The following is a 20,371-nucleotide window of genomic DNA, read 5'->3' as shown; positions in this document are numbered from 1 at the left end:
GAGCCTATTGGCTATTACACACATTGAAATGGTCATGGTCAGATAGGATCAGGTGGTTAGTACCAGTTCTTTTTGGCATGTCAAGAGTTAACACATGGCCCTGCTGATGCTGGCAGATCCTAGGCCATGTGAGATAATGACATCAATAAGGAGAGACACAGTCCATTAGGTCTGCGTCTGCTAAATCATTTGAGCAAACAACTAAGAGAAATGAGCAATATTTGGGTTACTGCTTGCTTGAGCTGAATGAAAATGAACCACTGCCCTGGAAAATATTTGGGGCCGTGGCATAGCCCTTCAGTCAGCCAACACCTAACTTTGGTCCAAAGCGTTTACTTTTTGTCACTAGTATAAAGTCTCTGCTACATCATCTCCACAACTTCAGAATAATGCCCTTTTCCAACAACAACAGCTTCTTGGGAAGTTGGTGGAAATGTTTTTTAATGCTACATATGGAAGTAAAGCTATTCATAGAATCAAAATGGGGGGGGGGATGGAGAGGACCTGTGGAAAACCATAACAAGCAAAATATAGGGGCTGCCATTCTCTCTAATCTGTGTGTGCTGAGCCCTAAGCTTCGGGCTCTAGACACTGGTGTGATCCCAGCTACTGCTGAGTGTGTAACGCAACTTGGAACAGGCCAGCTAGCGTGGGTATTCATGACCAGATGATTCCTAGCCCTATGGTTTTTGAGACTCAGTGGGCACTGGAGTGGGACCCTATTGAGTCCCTGGAACCATCTTGGAAACCCACAACTGCTGTCTATCCCAGATCACACCAGGTCAGAGTTGTTGCCTGGGGTCCAATAGGCTCTACAGCTGCCTGGCCCCTGCGGAACTGAAGTAGGCTACATGATACATACATAATACTTCAACTCATCACATTTTTTTTACACATCTGCTGTTTAGGGAACAGCATCTCTATTTTGGCCACAGTCACAAAGGATGTATTCACAAATGTACTACAGCTTAGCTACTAAAAAGTCTAGATTATGCTATAGGGAGGGCACTGTGGCAGAGTACCCATTAGAGGTGACTGATCATGCCAGACATGACTGGAAACATGCCAACATCACTGGAAAACAGTCCCCCTATGACATTTCAGAGGAAACATGACTGGAATGACACAGGACATGGCACTAGTTGAGTTTGTGATTGTGCATTCCTTAAGGAATGGGTGACATTTTGCTTTACATTTCTGCATCAAATATTTCACAGTGAAAGGTAAATGGAACATGATGGGTTAGGTCCCACGGTGACTCTGTGAACATTCTGAACATAGAATATGAAGTTGACCCATTGTAAGGTGATTAACGACGGGCCAGCTGCTCTAGGTGCTTCAGCTAATTTGGGCCTTGTGCTAAGTCATCAGATGGCCTGCAGGCCACAGAAGTTACTAGGAGTTTACAAGAAATCTCTATATATTTTCACGTCTTTTTCATTGTGTGAGTAATATATTTGGAGTGTTCACATGAATCAAAACCAAATAATGCCATTTCAGATTATATTGTTTTAACACAGATGTGATTCAAATCAGTATAAAGGAAAATGAAGGTTTCACAGGTACCTGGTGGTCTCTTAAAATGCAAACACTAATGCAAATGTTGAAACGGATTTACCTTATCATTTCTTTCACATAGAAACTTTAACCTTTGAGCTCGCTTATGCATAAATACTCCATCCAAATGTCCTGTTTCCACTGACCGGATCTCAATAGCTTTTTCGCCCCAGCCCATTATCTGATTGGAATGAATGTAGGCTGTCAAAAGGAATTTCCAAAACTGCATTAAAAACATTAGATAGGCAATAACTCACAGCATTTGTACACATCTTAACCACAAAAATGACAAAAGACTTGAGATAAACAGACAAAGCAAGTCTTACAAGTGTTATTCACAGACTTTTTTTTGTGGAATCAAATGGTTGTTTCACATTTCTTGATTTTCGTTTCATTTGGGGGATGTAACTGCTGAAGGAGATAAGGAATGGTTAACCTACCCACAGATGTGGGCATTTCTCCCCATTGGAGCACCACATCCTTTGTTATCCGGCCATAGGTGTTCACGTACACCCCCTCATCCTCATAGCAAACAAGCATTTCCATTCCATCTGTCTTAGGCAAGATGACAATAGCATGAGGAGTGATATTGCCCTGAATCTAGAAGACAAAGAAAAGCCAAGCATTAAAACTTTATTACAAAATAAGACAACAGCTTGACTTGTCTTCGCTAACAACTGCAGTAACAAAGTGTTTCCTTCCATTTTAACTCTAGAGATTGAAATTAATTCTGTTTCATTTAACCACAGATCTGTCAAATACCCTGTTACATACAAATGTAGTTCCATGATGGAAATCCAATTTCCCTTTTCCTAGAAAGTATCACCATCCATGGAGCTTCCAAAGCAACCACTGAGCTGTCTACACCCCAGAAGCCTTCAAAAGCCTCATTATCCTTGAATCCCATTTCCCATGAACTTTGTGGAGCCCCTCAGGTAGTTTCTGACCCCTAGAGGAGTTCCCCATGGTAGATTTCTTTGTAATTGCTCAAGCTGCGTTTTATACGGGTTAGGTAACTTGATCAAAGCTGTGCTAGTCCTTCATAGTGGAACTGAGAGCTCAGCATATGCATTACTGATAAAGAAATTTTGAGTTTTCCATTAGCACAGCTACTTCCCAAATGATGAGGAGCACATGAGCCAGCTAATCTGATGGAGTTGGCCTAAATGGGGTGCCCAGATGGACTGTGGCCAGATAAGGCTGTGAGTATATAACACAGATCATTTATCTCGGTGCCTACTGGAATAATCCAAGTTAATGACTCTTTCAGAAAAAAAAGTTTGGAATTAACCAGTCATTTCAAAATCCCATTGTACGTATGAATGTCCTCTTACTAGGAAAAGCATCCTGGTGCCGCTGTTACCTCCTGGGTGGGTCTGTCACAGCAGCCCAGTGTACATGTGGGAGTAGGAATGAGATGACAGGATGGACACAGTGCTGCCTGGCTGGCACTTGAGCACACACTGCCATTCCTTGTGTGCACATGCAGATACGCTATAATACACACAGCAATGAATGACAACTCTGTGTGTGTGCATAAGGTACTAAAACAAGGTATTACAGTTCATGTAGCTCTTGATGTTATCAAATTCTCACAATAAGAGTCAGCAACAGATTCTCAGTCTTGCCTGTGACATACAGCGTACACTCTATCAATTCTAATAAGCAGATGTATCACAGATTTCCCTTTAACAGTTGCGTTTGAGGAGTGTGTCCTTACAGTGACTTGACTACTAGATAATAAAGAAGAACAATTTGGGTGGCTCTGTGCCAAATATCTTGGATCCATTACCTTATTTACAGTTGATGATTACTCTTTGGTACAGGTCCTTTTGTCCCCATTTTAAGGTGTGAAAGTTGAGGCTACCTAAGGTACCCATTATTACAAAGCTGACACCTGCTATCAAGCCAGGGTATGCGCTTCCATGCCTCGTTGTTCTATAACATACTCAAGCTAAAATGAAAACAGTGGATGCAAGACTTTCTGCAAGAAATTATTTTATGAGCTTGGGGTTTCTTCCACAGAAAATAAACTGTTCTTTTAGAAACTAAAAAAATGAACTACTATGTCACATTTTTGCCCTGACAAAAAATATCAAAAGGTTTTAATCTCATGTCTCCAAAGTGTTAAGGAACTCTATTGCATGTTACCCAGTTTTGCACAGTCATAAAGATTAGTTAAATCCACATGCCTTTATTATGAAAAGCATTCTGTTTACTCAGCAAGAGTCAAAGTTCCATGTGCTTTACTGATTAGTAAAAGCCTGATTCCCGAACAGACACAAATCCCTTTCCATATGTGCACTGTTACACAGACAGCAATTCTGCTCTGGGAACTTACGTGAGATGGTATGTAGATATCATAAGAGTTTCCTGAATCAACATCAATTACATGGAAACCAGTGTGGGAGCCAAAAATAACTTTTAACCTTTGACCTTCTTCTACTGTGAGATCAACTAGCAGGGGCTTGTGCTGGAGATCTGCAAAAGACTTTAAAAATCACCCCATGAGTACCCACACCATCCACAAACATTATCTTAATGGCTTTCTTCCTTTAGACATTATCTTAGATTGAAGAGGTGGGAAATCTCTCTTTAACTTTTAGAACTATTCATCTTCTGGCTCCAGGCAGAAAGGATAGAGCACTCATCCAAGCCTCTTCCTCCATTCCCATCTCTAGGGACAGGATGAAAGTTTACAGCTGTCAATTCGGTAGTTCCACTCTAGAGTAAAAATTGTGGTGCCTGGTACAGCTGTTAACTGCCTTTTGCCCTCTGGACAAAGTGCAGACACCTCTCTGGGCCGTTTGTGGCACACAGCCATCAAGCCCATCTGACAGCCTTGGTGGGACAGTTTCCTGAGGGTTAAAGGGCATGTTCTGGGTATGACATCTTTCAGAGATTCAGTGGACATCAGAACTGTGCCATTTCTAAACTCAGTGTTGTGATAAAGATGGAGGTGGAACATCACAAAACCCCTGGCCTGCACTGGCTGCTGGAATTCAGCTGCAGAAGAAACAAAGAAAGCTCTAGCCAGGCTTGTCAAGGTTCTGTGTGCTTGGAAGTAAAATTTTTGCTTTCGCCATTATTTTAAGGCTCCTTTATGGGTTCTTGAGATCTTGGAGATGTGAGAAACCATAGCTGCCTTGGGCATGTACAGACTCCTCACTCTGCATCATTTGCTAGTATCATATTCTCAACATGGGAGTCGCTGGCTTCCTGACCTGGTCCTAGGGAAAGCTTGGACCTCTTGCTAATTCTTGTCCTGCTTCAAATTCTTGCCTTTGTTCTTTTTTGTTTCCAGGCTCGGTCTGCTTTACTGAACAGAACTTTCTGCAGTCTCACGTACTTTGGCTAATACAGTAACAGAAACTTCAGAACCAGAGTAGCAACAGAATGACCTTGATTAAAAATCTCTTTGTAGAGACAGATGTTGGCAGAAGAGCAGCACCACTTTAGCTTTTGGGACTCATCTTCTAAGTGTTATCACTAATTATATATTCCAGAAATTTTATTTCATGAAAGTGGGGCTATGGCTGTGAGCCCCTTGAATGAGTCTGTCTTCCTGAGCGCATCTCAAATGATCCACAAAGAAGACCTGCGTAATGGCCCAAGGGCAGTCTCTCTCTCACATGCCTTCGGTGGAAGGAATAATGAATAAAGAGCCAAAGGGAGAAACAGTGAGTGCCAATGAGATATGGAGGAACTGACAAAATAGCAAATTCACATGGGCTGTGAACAGACTTGCTATGCAGCCCTGAACACATTAGGGTGTCAGCAAGTAGAGATCTTTCCAGCATGTCGGGGTCAACTTTCACAAACTGGTGTCAATAAGACTAGCATATCCATATCCCACTGCTGTTGAATCATGTGAGACCAGTTCAATCAGAGTGGCTACAGATTCAGATAAGGCAAAAAAAAAAAAAAAAAAAAAAAAAGAAAAGGCATTTGAAGTAGAAGAATAAAGAGAAACTAGGTCCCATCCAGCATTCATTTCAGAGAACTCTAACAGCAGTGAGGATAAATAAGTATCACTAAATTTTAGTAACTTTGCAGAAGAATTTGTAAGACTCAGTTCAATTTTTGAGTGCTGTCACCAGCCTGCGCTTTCAGACAAAATATCAGCACACCCCAGCTCAGGCAGGTTGACAATAAGCATTGAATACTGTCATTAGCAATACTTATCCAGTAACTATCCCACATTAAATTCCTCTTGAACTTGATGACCTATACCTCTGAAATACAGGCAGATATAGAAGCTGTGATTTTGAATACTTTAATAGATTTTTAAAATTCTTAACCTTTACTTTAAAAATAATAAATCTAGGAGTATCTATACTTTTGAAACAGGTTTATTATTCATATGACAACTACTGTTTCGTGGAACACAGCATACTTTAACTGGCAGAATATTAAAAAAATAGACAAGCATATGCCTGCTTACCTTAAATGCCATGAACTTATGATATGGTTTAGGAGCCCAAGCATATATCTCCACAGCATTCTTTAAGGCAATCACCAAGAATTTAATCCTTTCATATTTAACTGTAGTAGAAAGATTATGAAAAAGCACATCAGTTGATTCAAGTGATTTTCACACGTGAATGAATATGTAAACCACAACACACAAACACACACTCAGAGTTAAACGTGATGTGGCTGGTGTGGGATTTAGTGTACTTGGTTGGCAGAATACTGGGGATGTTCGGTACTCAACGTGCTTCTCCTCATGTTGGGCTCTGACTGCTTAGAACTCTCTTTAGCTCCCAGTCTAGACATCAGTATTCATTGTATTGCTCATCTGCAAACATTGCTTTTTGTTAGCTGAACTGGCTTTTCTGCTCATTCCCAGGTAAGTAGCTGAAAGCTATTACAACAAGACGATAGAAAAAAATAACAAGCAAGTAGAGACATAAAAAAATGTCATTTGCTTATTACTCAAATTTGAACTCTAGCCTTAAATAATTGCTTATGCTTCTAGTGAGAAAATATTGGGGTTGCTGAACTGTGTTAATGGCCAGTTTAAAGGGTCCTATATACTTTGACAAATTCTTTCATTGCCTTAGGAAGTGGAGCTCAATATGAAGTTTCCTAAAGTAGATACAAAGCAGTGCTCAGTAAGTGACACTGAACGACTGCATGAAAGAACACAGACTCTCATCCAGCACTGTCATGACTGCCATTGCCCATGTGCCTCCGCTGGGAAAGTGGTCAAGATTCAGAGTGATTACGTGAGAGCTTACAGGATCCTTGCGATGGCTTTTGGGTGTTTCACTATTTCATGTGGATTCTACTTCTTAGAAACTTTGGAAAAACAGTCATCTACTTCATGAAATATCTGAACAAATCAAATAGCCTAAGTCCCAAAGAGATTTGGCAGGGAAAGTCATAATTGACTTAGACAACATGTTAAATTTTCAGTTGTTCCTGGATGATTTTTCATGACAGGAACTCTTTATGGCATCTTCAAGGTCTTAGAGAAACTTGGAAACCCAGGAAAAGAGTCAAAATTAAAATGTAAAATAGCCTTGAGAATCAACACTTATCAAGTATATATTAGAGATGAAATGAGACAAGTATTTTAAATGACTCTTACGCTGTTTGATTTCATTGTGTTCTTTTTCTTTTTTTTAAAGATTTATTTTTATTATTTTTTTTATTGGAAAGGCAGATATACAGAGAGGAGAGACAGAGAGGAAGATCTTCCGTCCGATGATTCACTCCCCAAGTGAGCACAACGGCCTATACTATGCCGATCCGAAGCCAGGAGCCTCTTCCGGGTCTCCCACGTGGGTGCAGGGTCCCAAAGCTTTGGGCCGTCCTCGACTGCTTTCCCGGGACACAGGCAGGGAGCTGGATGGGAAGCGGGGCTGCCGGGATTAGAACCGGCGCCCATATGGGATCCCGGGTGTGCAAGGCGAGGACGTTACCGTTTGCGCCATCACGCCGGGCCCTCATTGTGTTCTTATTTTGTAATTTCATGAGGATCTGACTATGCTGGGATGATCGTGTGCTGCAGGACGGTCCCTGGGTTGTCATGGCTGAAATCCTCCAAGGAAATTAAAATGATGATTGCAAATGGTTATGTGGATAACTGGAGATTGCAGCACTTCAATTTTGTGATTTATGGTGATCAGCTGTCACGCTGCCTTTTACTCTGCCACGTGCGGACACATGTCAGCTCAATGACATCATGACAATGCAGAGAGAGGAATGATTAGAAAGGAGAGGGCAGAAACATAAGGGCCAATGCTGGTTTGGATGTCTGCAGCTTACAGAACAACTTTATCAGAGAAGCATTTAGAAACAATTTTAACTTTGTCCATAAACACAATTGTACAGCCCATAGTTTCAAGGCCTTTTTTTTAAAAAAGAAAGAAATCTGCTCTCTCCAGAAGAGCACCAGACAATGCATATGAACCCAAGTTGTACGTGGTGTTTGAAGATGAGACGCATGTTTGGCATTTTGCCAAATAATCATAATGAAGACAAGAAGAAAATTGGAATTGCAGACTATCCTGTTGGAAACTATCACATAATTCTGATTCCCTAATAAAAATGTGCAGTGGAGCAGATAATAGCTTCTATCCCATCAGGCTGCCGTAAAGACACTCCCCCTTGTGGTCTCCTTTGGGAATAACGCTGTGTTCTTTGAATATCTGTTTCTTCACACTTCAAAACTGTTATGTGTAAACCTAGTACTGTGCCAGGCTGGAGATCAATGCAAACAGGATTGTGTTTACAGATAAGAAGTGCTCATTTTCTCGAAAATCTGCCTGAAATGTACTAATATAAGTTGATCACTATATGAAAATCTTAACACAGGTTTGTTTAAAAATGTTACTTAGAAATAATTTTGCTTTCAGAATTTTAAACCCCTTGTGCCCCTGTCTTCTCAGCTTTTAGTATTGCTGCTAAGAAGTCCCAGCAAAGCAAGCCACCTTCGCAGGAGCCATAGCATCCAGGAGGGAGGCCACAGGGCCTCATTCTGTGATGAGAAAAGTCTCATTGAAGCAATCAGTCAGAAAAGAGTTGCTCTTTTCAGTCCCAGCTCCAAAGAGACGGCAGGAGAGCAGCAGCACAAACTGTACCCTGGTGGCATGGCCACTGTGAAAAACTCACTTGGACTGAGCCCCCAAGACTCCAATCCATGCAGTGCTCAGAGGCTACACGCCAGGCAGCTTCACACACACACACACACACACACACACACACACACACACACACACTCCTGCCAACTGCCAGCAGACGGCAAATTTCCAGTTACATACAGGTTACATGTTCGTCACCAATATGAAAAAAGCAAAAACATTGGGCCCGGCGGCATGACCTAGCGACTAAAGTCCTCGCCTTGAACGCACCGGGATCCTATATGGGTGCCGGTTCTAATCCCGGCAGCTCCACTTCCCATCCAGCTCCCTGCTTGTGGCCTGGGAAAGCAGTCGAGGACCCAAAGCTTTGGGACCCTGCACCTGTGTGGGACACCCAGAAGAAGTTCCTGGATCCTGGCTTCGGATCGGCATAGCATCGGCCATTGTGCTCACTTGGGGAGTGAATCATCGGAGGAAAGATCTTCCTCTCTGTCTCTCCTCCTCCCTGTATATCTGACTTTCCAATAAATAAATAAATCTTTTAAAAAGCAAGCAAACAAACAAAAACAAAAACAAAAAGCTGGAGTGAAAATTAAAGGAATAATTTTGACTAGTAAACATACCAAAGTTAATACTTCCATGTCTTGAGACTTACCAACTTTGTAATGTATGCAGCCTTCCAAGTCCCCAACGGTGATCCAGCCTTGCTTCTTTTCTACTTCTGGGTCATTGTGTAGTATTCTGTTTCTTAACCATGACAGATAGTACACTCGTAGCTTGTTCTTCTTTCCTGTTGCAAAAATAGAGCTTTCATTTCAAGTCCTTGCCATGTCCTTTCCTTTATCCTCTGTACCCCTGTTAATTATTCTTATTTGGGTATGTGAGTGGTAATGTGTGTTTTTAAAGGCATAATAATTAGTGTCCACAGCATTTCTCATCAAAGAGGCCTGTTTTCTCAGGACCTGTCATTATAATAAAAATTTCCAAGAGTTCTGGACATAACACAGAATATGCATTTAGCTGCTTTTTGTTCTTTTTAAAAAAGACATCAGTATCTGCTAAACTCAGACCTAACTCTAAGGAAGAATGACCAACCAGAGTTCCAGAACATTCTCAACCTCATCACGAGAGGATTGCTGGCAGCTGGACATATGTGCATGCTCTTGGTGTCTGACTAACCTTTATACTCCCTAACTCAATGGCAGATGGTGGCGCAGAGAGTCTTACTCACTTCCTCTGTTGTTAAAATCACTAGAGTGGTTTTAAGTAGCAAAAAGAAAAGTTTAAGGGAAATAGAAAGAAGTTCATGGAAGGTAATCTGGGTTCAGAAAATAGAACTAGACAAGTTTGTGTGCTGAAAACATTGAAATGAATAATACAGAAGGAAGCAAAATATACAAATTTGAAAAACATGATGGCATAATCTTGAAGTAAAGAATACATAGGGGGAGAAGAAAGCATCAAGAGAATACTGAAGACTATACATGGAACAAAGGCTGCTATACTTCACTAGCTTGTCTGAGCCTCGGGGAAGAAAATGCCCTTGGGGGTAGCTCTGCTTCGGTGACAAGTAATGTTAGTCTGTAGGTTTTACATTTTACAAAGTCAATGTCCTTTGATCTCTCCGGCTTTAGAGATGTTTTATATTTTGAAGACGTGATGTACGCCAGAAGAAAATTTGTTAAAGCAATGCACACTAGATGTAATAAGAGTACATTCAGAATGTAAATGAAGATGGTCAATGTGTCACCGTTAGTTTTCATAGCCAGAAGTCGAGAATATTTATAGCTCCTGAGTGGGCAGGAAAGCCAGGGTGGTTCAAAAATCTTTTGCTCATGTTTTCGTTTTCTCCTTTCCCTATCTGTGCCTCAGGAGAGGAGGAAATGGAAATGGTTCCACCATGAGGAAGGGGAGACTGTCACAACATAATCAAGACCACATTTGCTGGTAGACTGCACTTTTGATAGGTGATGGGCAGTCAGGTGGTTTTAGTTTCCAGTTAGTAGTGCAGCAATCAAGACAGCAATTAACTGGAAGAAGACTACACAAGAACTTAACTCCGATAATACAAGAAGAAATCACCTAGTTAGCCTTTATTTGGGGAGGATAAAAAGAGCTGAAAATGCCAAGCATTCAGTGCGAAGTTAAAAGAAAGAGGGAATTACAAGAATAATGGAAGACATTTCCTTCCAACAAAAGTACAGCTGGCTCCTCGAGGTGTTAAAACTTTCTTCAGAGTTCAACCCGTGTTGTCTCCCTGAGAAACAGTGGCCGAGCACAGAGCCACGTTCTCAAACTTGGCTGTACAATGGACACATCTGGAGCTATGAAACCTGCTGACACATGGGTACCACTCCAGGTCTGACCCTGGCCTGGATCTTCTTATCTTCCCAGGAGGTTCTAAAGAATAGGAGTAGCGATGGCTCATAGTGGATGCAATAAGAGAACACCCTCAGACCATCAAAGACCACCAGAAAGCAAAAGGCCTTTAGTAACACAGACTCCTCCCGGTTTCTCTTTTCACAATAGAGTAATCAAATAAAGACTTCATCTTTGTCTATTTTTTTTTAATTAATGAAGGAGAATGCATATATGCAAGTGAGTTTCATCTGTCAGTTTATTTCAAAAGTGCCCACAATAGTAAGGCTGCACCAGGCCAAAGCCAGGAGCCAAGAACTCAGTTCAGGCTCTCTTGAGTGGCAAGAACCAACTACTTGATCTGTTACTGTTGCCTACCAGGGTATGCATCGGCAGGAAGAAAACTTGGGATAGAACCATGACTTGTCCCCAAGTACTCTAATATGGGATTTGAGTATCCCATGTGATGGTTTAATCACCATGCGAAATGCCTGCTCCATCCATATTTATTTTCTAGTGCTCCTTTTAGGAACCAGAAAAAAGATTATAGCATGCTTCAGTGCTATGATGCTCATCCAATAGGTCAGTTGCACTTGTGAAAAAGTCAGGAACTATATGAGCAAAGGAAGTTCTTGTACTACAAGCAACAGAGTCCAGATGAATTTCTGCTTAACTAAATTTTCCTCTCAGAGGCTTACATTCTGATATTCTTCAGCTGGTCATAACTGAAGTGTAGATATCTTAAAAGGTTTGTTGCTGAATCCTGACAAAAGCCTACAAATAAATAACCTTTGTGAAAGGTTTCTGCCCAACTCAGCTTTGCTGCAGAAGTGAGAGTTCTCTTGGGCAGTCAGAAACCCCAGAGACCCCACTCCAGCCGTACTGCTGTAACTTACCGTGTTGTTTTTCAGTTTGCAAGCACAGAGTTTACCGTTTCTTCAGAAATGAGGTGATCATTTTGCCCACCGGTGCAGACTAAGAGAGTTCAGTCATCCTGGCAACATACCTGATATTGTCACAAGGACATTCAGTCCTTCTAGCACATCCATCTGCTGAAATCGCCTCCGGTTGATCAGATTGTAGACTTTGCCTTGCCCACTTCGGTCCAAGAGCATCAGGCCGTTTTCAGTCCCCACTAGAAGGTTTACACCTACAAACAAGTTACACAAGATTGACTTTGAGTAGCTTTAGCCCTCTGGCTCTGTGTTACTCATAAATATAACAAACTGTGTCTTGTCAATATTACTTAGTGGGTGAGTAGGTGCTGTAGCAGGGAATGTAGAAGTTCTGTCAAGGGAATCAAGTCACAGACCCTCTGGTAAGGACATTGCTGTTTTCTTTTGTAAAGTGGTAGAAGCCTTCATTACATCCAGTTGTTTATTAGCCTGTATGGAGACTCCTTGTCAAAAGGAGGCTCAACTACACCCATGTCTCTATCTCTTTGCTGTGACAACCACCTCTTTCTTGGCTTTCCCTAAGAAACCCGTTTCTTTTAACATCTATCCTCACACCTATTGAAGAAGGAGTTCCACACTAGTAACCTTCAGGATAGGGTTTCTAATTTCTATTTCCATAACAAGTTGGAAGAAAAGCCCTTCGTCCTTCTCATACCAAAATTTAGCTATTCTGTATGCCATATCATCAAGGTTTTGCTCCTGTTTTTCCTACAGAATGATAAATAGTTCAAGAGAAAGTGTTAATAGTTGAGGAGTCACAGAAATATAGACTTTAAGATATTTTGCAGGTATTTAGATATAACTTTTCCATGCAGTAATTCCTTTTTCAAAACTTCTTGTACGTAGATAGTCTTCCCCAGAGACATTTAATCCTACAATTAACCTCTAGGGAAGTTAATCAGCTATCACTCCAACACATGTATTCATACATTGACAGGTTGCAGTTGACTATATTCATGAACATGCAGCTCTCTAAACCCCCTTACTTGAGCAAGGTAAATGTCTACCCTTTTGTTCACATATCAAGCCTTCCAATATTAAATGGCTGCCTTGTTCTCTTCTGTCTCCTCTCTAGAGCAGAACCTCTCATTTAATGGCCTTCTAGGCTTGTACTCTCCCCTCTAACACCTTATGCTTTTGGCCTTTTAAAAGTATGTAGCCCAATCCGGCACTAGCATTTTCAGTGGGTCTGGATGGGTCACACACTTCCTGATCTGTCCATGGTATCAGCAGTAACACAGGGCTTGGATAGAATTACATTACATCTGTGCTAATTTTGAAGTCAGTTAAAACTTGTAGGTCTTTTCCACAAGAACTGCAGGTCAAAGTTTTGAACTGTAAGGAATTGTGCCTTATTTGTCCTTACTTCAAGCTTTTTTTTTTCTTTTTCCTTTCCCTTTTCTTTTTGTTTTCACCGCCAGCGACACAGTCTTGAGCAACTCACTAAAAGGCACTGGGCTGGATTTTCGGCTATGCAATCATGGCATGGCCAGGATTCCCATTGCAGGAATTATATGGACCACAGAGACACAATGTGGGATATAGCACACAGTGCCTGGATACACATGTTAAGTGGCAGCTTATTCTGTTATTGACATAAAACTGTCATTGTCTTTGTCATCCTGGATCTTGAGGCATCAGCTCTATGTATACAATCGCCTTTAGCCTCTCTGAGGTCACAGACCTCTGAGATGAAGTCTGTAGTATCTACGATCCAACCAGGTAACATTCACAAGCTTCTCCTGGTCGAGGGTCAATTCATTACTAAGCAGTAAATCAAATAAGAGCACCAACATACCCCACAGAGCTGCACAAAGTATTTCCGAGTTGAATCGTTTCTTGTATTTTCTAATTTCGGGTGTGTCACTATGAGGCCGAATGTTGGTTGGGTTTACATTCACCACTGAGATCTTCCGTGCTTCATTGAGTTTGGCCTGTTCTTGCCTAAGAAGTTCACTAGTAAACAGAGCTTCAAGAAAAAGAATCGGAGACATCAGTGGCATCTTACAAGACAAGCGATGAAGACATGGAGCATCGGCATCGGAACACTGTTGCTCCTCCTTGTTTAGTGTGTGTTAACAGTGAAGGCACAGACAATCCGAGACTGTTTCCTTTTCAATTATCTTTAGTAGCATAAACTGCAAGCCATTCATAGAAGCGGTATTCTATCTACTGACAAGACAGGCTTATAAACGTTATTTCGCATGTTTAGGATTTTTAATATTACATAAAAAATTCAATAGACCATCACAACGTCTTGTAATAAACACAAGAAATACTTGCTTTTTATAATCTCACATCAATTAAGAAACCGGCCTGAGCTGATTTTGAAGATTAGTTAGTTGCAGAATTCTAGAAAGCAAGACTGTCCTCTAAATCAGCCAGACTTGCGTGATGGGAAGCACACACCTCAAACTCAACACAACACACAATCATTAGGCATCTACTGCGTGCATAGGTTTATACCCAGAAACTGCTTTTGGGAAATAGATGGTGAATTCATAGGTCGCTGAAGAACAGCTTTTCCTAAAGTTCTTGGATACCTCTGGCTTCCTAGCCACAGTAAAGCAGAAAAAAGAAAAAAAGAAAAGGAAGCAAAAATTTGCTTTATGAATTACATATAAAAAAAAACCATAGAAGCCTTCCCTTTTAAGATAAGGACCAGGCAGTAAATGGCTTACCTACTGAATTGATGATTAATTTTCATATTAAGGAAATTTAATGGAAAATTAATTTCCATTTTCTTTTCCAAAAGAAAAAAAAAGCAAGCTGTTTGTATAACACTGGGGCCTCCTGGCTTACCTGCAGCTGAAGATTCCTCATCCTCTTCATCTTCATCAGTGGGAGATGTCTGGTACACTCTGGGGTCCACAAAGGGCGTGAAGGAGGCTTTGGTGCTGCTCCCCATGCCGTACTGGTAATAAGCAAGAGGACCAAGCTGAACAGATCCATAGACACTGCAGCAGCAAACAGTCTAAAGGTGTTTGCTGGGTTTAAGACTGATCACAGAGTCTTTGCTGGGTTTCACTGTCCATACACGAACTACTGAGTCAAAGCAAGGCACCTCTTCCCAGCCCCTCCTGGTACTGGTTGTTCTATAGCTGCTGTGCATTGGTAGGGTTGAACTAGCTATCAGACGATCAGAGCTGTAGTGAGAATATCACATTTTGGAGTACAGGTTGCATTTTATCATGTGAACTGATGCAACATCTCATTCAACAATGTTTAGGGGCACTGCTCAACATTTGAGCATATTTAGGCTTCTCATACCACTGTCCTTGTTTCTCCTTCTCACACTGCTTGGAGCCGAGCAGCTTGAACACTTCAAGAACCTATCTATGAATACTGTAAATGAGCTTAAGGAAATCATTGAAACCTCCCTTCATTCAAGTCAAACACAGTGTCATTAATTTTATTTAAATATGAACCTCCACTGTTGGCTTTGAAGTTGCTCAACCTTCTGTCACTGTCCTGGAAGACAGGAGGTCCCAGTTGTGGCTGGAGCTCTATGAACAAACAGCAGTATGCTTTAGGCAAGTCACTGGACCTCTCTGAGTGCGGTATTCCCATCTATAAAAACAGATTTGGGTCCGGATGATATGACAGAGGTTTCTACAGCTCTGCTTCGATGATTTCTTTGTTCACATAAACACAGCGCAGCTTCATGAACATAGCAGAAACTAACAAAGTATGTTTCAGGGGGCTTGGCAAGACCTCATTATTGAAGAGAGTGAGATTTTAGAATCGTGGAGCAGAATAGCACTGCAGGGCCACCGCACAGCACTTACTTCAGTTCCTGCGTCCATCTCCTGGGGATGGGCAGACACACGGCCCAGGCCCTCCGTTGGTGTCCCTGCTGGCGAATGGCTCTGCTGCACCAGGTCTGGGAGGTTGATGTGGCCAGCGAAGCCATTGCTGTCACTGTGGCCAGATCGCTTCTTCTCTCCAGATGTCTAAGAGGACACAACACAGAGGGGACATCAGAAAGGGGCCTAAAAGGCTGTCATATGGGTGTGGATGAGAGGAACCTATGAAAACAAGAGCAAGTCTCTGTACTCATATTTCATCCATGGATTGGCTCTGGGCTTTGTCACATACGGTGTAGGGGTCTTCTGTCACATATGGTGTAGGAGACAGGGACACCACAAGGTGTGGGAGCTGAGTGGAACTCATACTTCGAAGTTTCTCTTGTGGAGTGTGTGTATGTGTTGGGGTGGGTATATGATATTAATGAATTGGATAACAGATCCTAATGCCATGTTACAATGAAGCAAGCCTATGCACAGCCTAAAATATTGCTGATAAGAGGCAGTAGCATGAAATTAATACTAAAAACCCACATACAAGTGCTTCTAAGAAAACGAAGAGGCAATGTTACTCAATTCACAGGCCCTTTAGCATTCACAGGTCAAAACAATGATTAATCAGATCTAACATGAGTTCTAAAATACTGACATGATGTAAGAGATCACATTTATCTTCTACCAGTAATGTTGAATCTCTTAGTAAGGAATTAAGATGCTTTGTGACGTAGACAATGAAAACAAGGTCACCATGAATATCAAAGTATGTGAAATGAATCTAGCTTCCATTTTAAACATACTGTATCTGTTAGTGCAGTAAGACAGGCATGCATTGTAGACAGGTTCTTTATATTACTTGTAACCAAAAAGAGCCTTCATGATGACAAGCTAGTCTTGTGGCTCAGTGAGATGGACATACATTGGTGAGATCCCAGCTGACACCAGAGGGATGTGATAACAGAGGTCCATGGAGTCCTGAAGAGGCTTTGAGGAGAAAGACCAGGCTGTGCCACATCTGCAGGGATTTAATGGCTGGAAGATGGGCAGTAGGTGGGGAGGGAGAATAGCGTTTCCAACAAATGGATGATCAGTTGAATGAGTTCAGTGTTGGGACACTGAATTAGTGGTATGCACCAATAAACTAATTTTACTATAATCAATTTTTATTTTCTTATTTGTCAGGTTATGTTTGAACCTAAGTTCCTCTTTTCCAATACATGTAGTTCTAATGCATTTCTACTCAAGGTTTTATGATGTTTATTGTTTGACTAGGAAATGGAGTGCCCAGATTAAGCATTGTATTTGGATGGGATTGGCATTGGAATTGATGCACTCAGTAGAGACATCAACCTGTTCTTTGAAGGCTTGAACAGAAAAATCCAGGGGAGGAGGAATTGGCTCCCCTCTCTTTTTCCTGTCTCCCATTTTGAGCTGGGACATGTCAACTCTCTACAAACCTTCAGATGGGATCTATACAACCAGCAGCCCTGCAGGTGGCAGACCACTAGACTTCCTGACCTTCCCAAACTCAGCACCGTTTCTTCATACTACAGATACATACATATGTATCTATTGTGTTTTTCTGGCTAACCCTGGTGGAAGCAATTTGCTATTTTAAAAACTCATTTTTTGGGGAAGGGCAGACTTTGGAAATTGAAAAAGGCTTTGGAGTCCTCAATAGATCAAATTCTGTGTGAAATTAATGGCTGCTGCTTTTCAAAGTGTTTGATTATAGTCATAAACAGGGGATGTTTTAGCAACTTCAAACATTCTGTTACGGCTGAAAATAGAAAAGAAATTGTGTCTCTAAATGTCTGCTTGGAGCTACAGACTCTATTATAAAAACCCGAGAACATTTTAACTCATGTTGGAAACTGGGGTCCTTTTGTTTCAGAGTCAGAGGGCAACTCACTCCAGAACATTGTCCCTCTGGTTTTCTCAAGCGAAAAGCTATAGAAACCCTCCATGCTATGCTGAAGTTATCCATAAGTGTATGGATTTGGGAAATGTAGACACCGGAAACACACAAGGTCAACTTCACTAGCCAAGTCCACTTTTCATTCCAGGTATAAGGAGCTTCAAAGTCGGCTTAAAAGATTTGACGAGGTCAAACGATAGAATCCTACCAGTTTGCTTTGTGCATAGTTTTCTTGCCTCCATCGACTGCCACCTATTACCTCATTCATTTCAAAACTATGCTTCTCCTCTTCCTTAAAAAAATGAAATACCCTCTGCCCTTGTGGAGAGTAGAGCATTCTTAGTGTTTCCCAACTCTGCTGATTGAAGGAGTTACAGATGGTGTATGTGTCAGAGGAAAGAGCTGGCAGTGGTGAGAAGCCAAAGAGTTTCAATCCTAAGGACAATGTAAAATAAGATCAGTAACTGTTATGGAATGAAAACTTACATTTATTGATCTATTTAATATTACTATTTATGAAATTTTAGAAAAGATAAATGCAAGGAGAAGTCAAACAGTTTTTTTTTTCATCCAAGTAAATGAAGGATTATTCTCAAACTTCCAGGATTAGGATAAAGTAAAAATGATGGGAAATTTTTCAGGGACCTATTAGATACAATAGGGAGTCACTGGGTGCTGGAAAGACAGAGGAAAGGAATGTGTGTCTCCCAAGAAATGAAAGGATGTTCCTAGAGTTAAAACATAACAACAACAACAAAAATAAGAGGGAGAAGGTACACTTTAAAACTGATGTGTATATTTCTTTATACCTTCGCTAAAAACAGTGAGATGGTTTTCACAGTTAATTTAGATAAGATGACTAGAAAACATCACTCTCTCTCAGAACTACTAAATATGGTATGCAATGGAATCCTCCAACACAAAACCATGGAGAGAGCAGGCATAACAAATGACATGGTATTCACAGACTGTTCACTTCTGTTTTCCTATTGTAGGAAACATCTGGGTTTGCCAGTTGTATGTCCTCAGGCTCAAATTCTGTATTCTAATTTGCATAGTCCCCACTGAAGAGTTTGGGTCCATGTAATTTAGTTGTATTGCAAAAGCACAGAAAGTTGCAGGAAAGAAGGCAGTGGGCAACTGAAATGACCCAGCTTATAGAAGTACAGGTTCCCTTCATGCTCCATGCTAAGAACACCTTCTAATACAAAACTGCTTAAGAAATGTACTTCCTCCACAGTTTTGAAACCAACTCACCTCTCTGATCATCAGGGTTCCTTCTCTTGAAATACTGCTGCTGAAGGTGTCTGCATGAGAAGTCTCCAGCCCGTGTGTCCCGACCATTCCCACATTGTACTGCTCGTTACTCCCTGGAGCGCCTGTTGGTCTGAGAAGTGGAAGGAACAATATTCACGGCAATTGAATGCTTAGGGAATACCTGATTACTGCCCACATTAGCTGTTTTTATTGTGATACAATATACGTAACATTGATCATCTGAAGTATGTTTATGTGACCTTAAATATACTCTCTATGAATTAAATCTTTTCTTCCGAGGGAGAAAGAGACAGAGACACAGCTCCCACCTTGTGGCTCCATCCTTAGATATCCACAATGAACAGGGCCAGGCTGAGCTGAACCAGAACCAAGAACCTAAGCCACTTGTCCTATATGGTGAGAGTGATTCAATTAAGTCATCGCCACTGTATTCCAGGGTCTGCATTAGTAGGAAGAAGATGTTAGGAGCTGGGCCCAAAGGTCAAATTCAGGTATTCCATAAGACAGTATCTTAACTGCTAAGCCACATAGCCCACCTATTTATGAATTTTAGTGTCCTGATTTCTGGACAGACATCCCACATGCACGATCTTTGTCCTGCAGCCAGAGTGAGTCAGTTTTCCTGTCCTCCATTGGGAATGGTTGTCGTGAGCACGGGGCCTCCCAGGCAGTGCATGCTCTCCCACTCCACCTCCTTCTGGGACCATAGACACTCAGGCTTTTCTACATGCTCTTCCTTCTGCCTGGAAACCTCTTTGCAACCTGCCTCTTGCCCAGTTCCCTCCCATGGCCCTGATCTCATCTTAGGGGATCCTGCCTTTCTCCTTAGTAGTTTGCTTCATAATTGCTGATTTTTTATCTTCCGATTCTCTTTCGCATTCTCCTTTTCTCTTACGTATGTGAGGACAGATGCCTTGTCTAGACTCTTCGCTCAGTATTACATACCCAACACCTACTCAATACTTGGCAATAGGAGTGAACAAATAATCATTACATAAGATGGATTTTATATTTTTATAAAGATTCTCAATTAAGAACCTTCTGCTTTACTGATGCATCCCATTTAACTTGGCAGTAGTCAGCATTTTTTAAAACTCTACAACTGTTCCACATTGCAGTACATTTATTTCCAATTTTTCCTCCCTATTGTGTTTAAGATGTCATGACATGGGGCTGGCATTGTGGCACAGTAGTAGGTTAGCTGCTGCCTGGGACATAGGCATTTCATGTATGGATTCCAATTCCAATTCCAGCTGCTCTGCTTCTGATTCAATTCCCTACTAATGTTCTCAATGTGTATGGGCTGTCATGGAGTTTCTGGCTCTTAGCTTTGATCTGAGCCAGTCCCAGATCTTGGGGCATTTGGGATGTGAACCAGGAGACAATAAAATCTCTCTGTGTGTATCTCTT

At 41.4% G+C, this 20,371-nt stretch overlaps 1 protein-coding gene across 8 annotated transcripts in view; it reads right to left on the bottom strand.

Annotated features, from left to right (window-relative positions):
• TNIK (TRAF2 and NCK interacting kinase) overlaps nucleotides 1–20,371 on the bottom strand; it is a 382,866-nt gene that overhangs the window by 3,099 nt on the left and 359,396 nt on the right. For all 8 annotated transcript variants that reach the window (XM_041002750.1, XM_041002751.1, XM_041002753.1 and 5 more), the window contains 10 exons: nucleotides 18,941–19,070; nucleotides 15,751–15,915; nucleotides 14,765–14,876; nucleotides 13,761–13,931; nucleotides 12,013–12,156; nucleotides 9,304–9,438; nucleotides 6,002–6,102; nucleotides 3,899–4,048; nucleotides 1,998–2,157; nucleotides 1,619–1,758 (listed from right to left, as the gene is read on the bottom strand). In XM_041002750.1, the coding sequence (XP_040858684.1) occupies nucleotides 1,619–1,758; nucleotides 1,998–2,157; nucleotides 3,899–4,048; nucleotides 6,002–6,102; nucleotides 9,304–9,438; nucleotides 12,013–12,156; nucleotides 13,761–13,931; nucleotides 14,765–14,876; nucleotides 15,751–15,915; nucleotides 18,941–19,070 (1,408 nt within the window). The remainder of the gene's footprint in view (nucleotides 1–1,618; nucleotides 1,759–1,997; nucleotides 2,158–3,898; nucleotides 4,049–6,001; nucleotides 6,103–9,303; nucleotides 9,439–12,012; nucleotides 12,157–13,760; nucleotides 13,932–14,764; nucleotides 14,877–15,750; nucleotides 15,916–18,940; nucleotides 19,071–20,371) is intronic.

The sequence above is a fragment of the Ochotona curzoniae genome, unplaced genomic scaffold (genome assembly GCF_017591425.1).
Source record: "Ochotona curzoniae isolate NIBS_2020 unplaced genomic scaffold, NIBS_Ocur_1.0 scaffold_2587, whole genome shotgun sequence".
Lineage (NCBI taxonomy): Eukaryota > Metazoa > Chordata > Mammalia > Lagomorpha > Ochotonidae > Ochotona > Ochotona curzoniae.
This window is presented reverse-complemented; position numbering and strand designations above follow the sequence as displayed.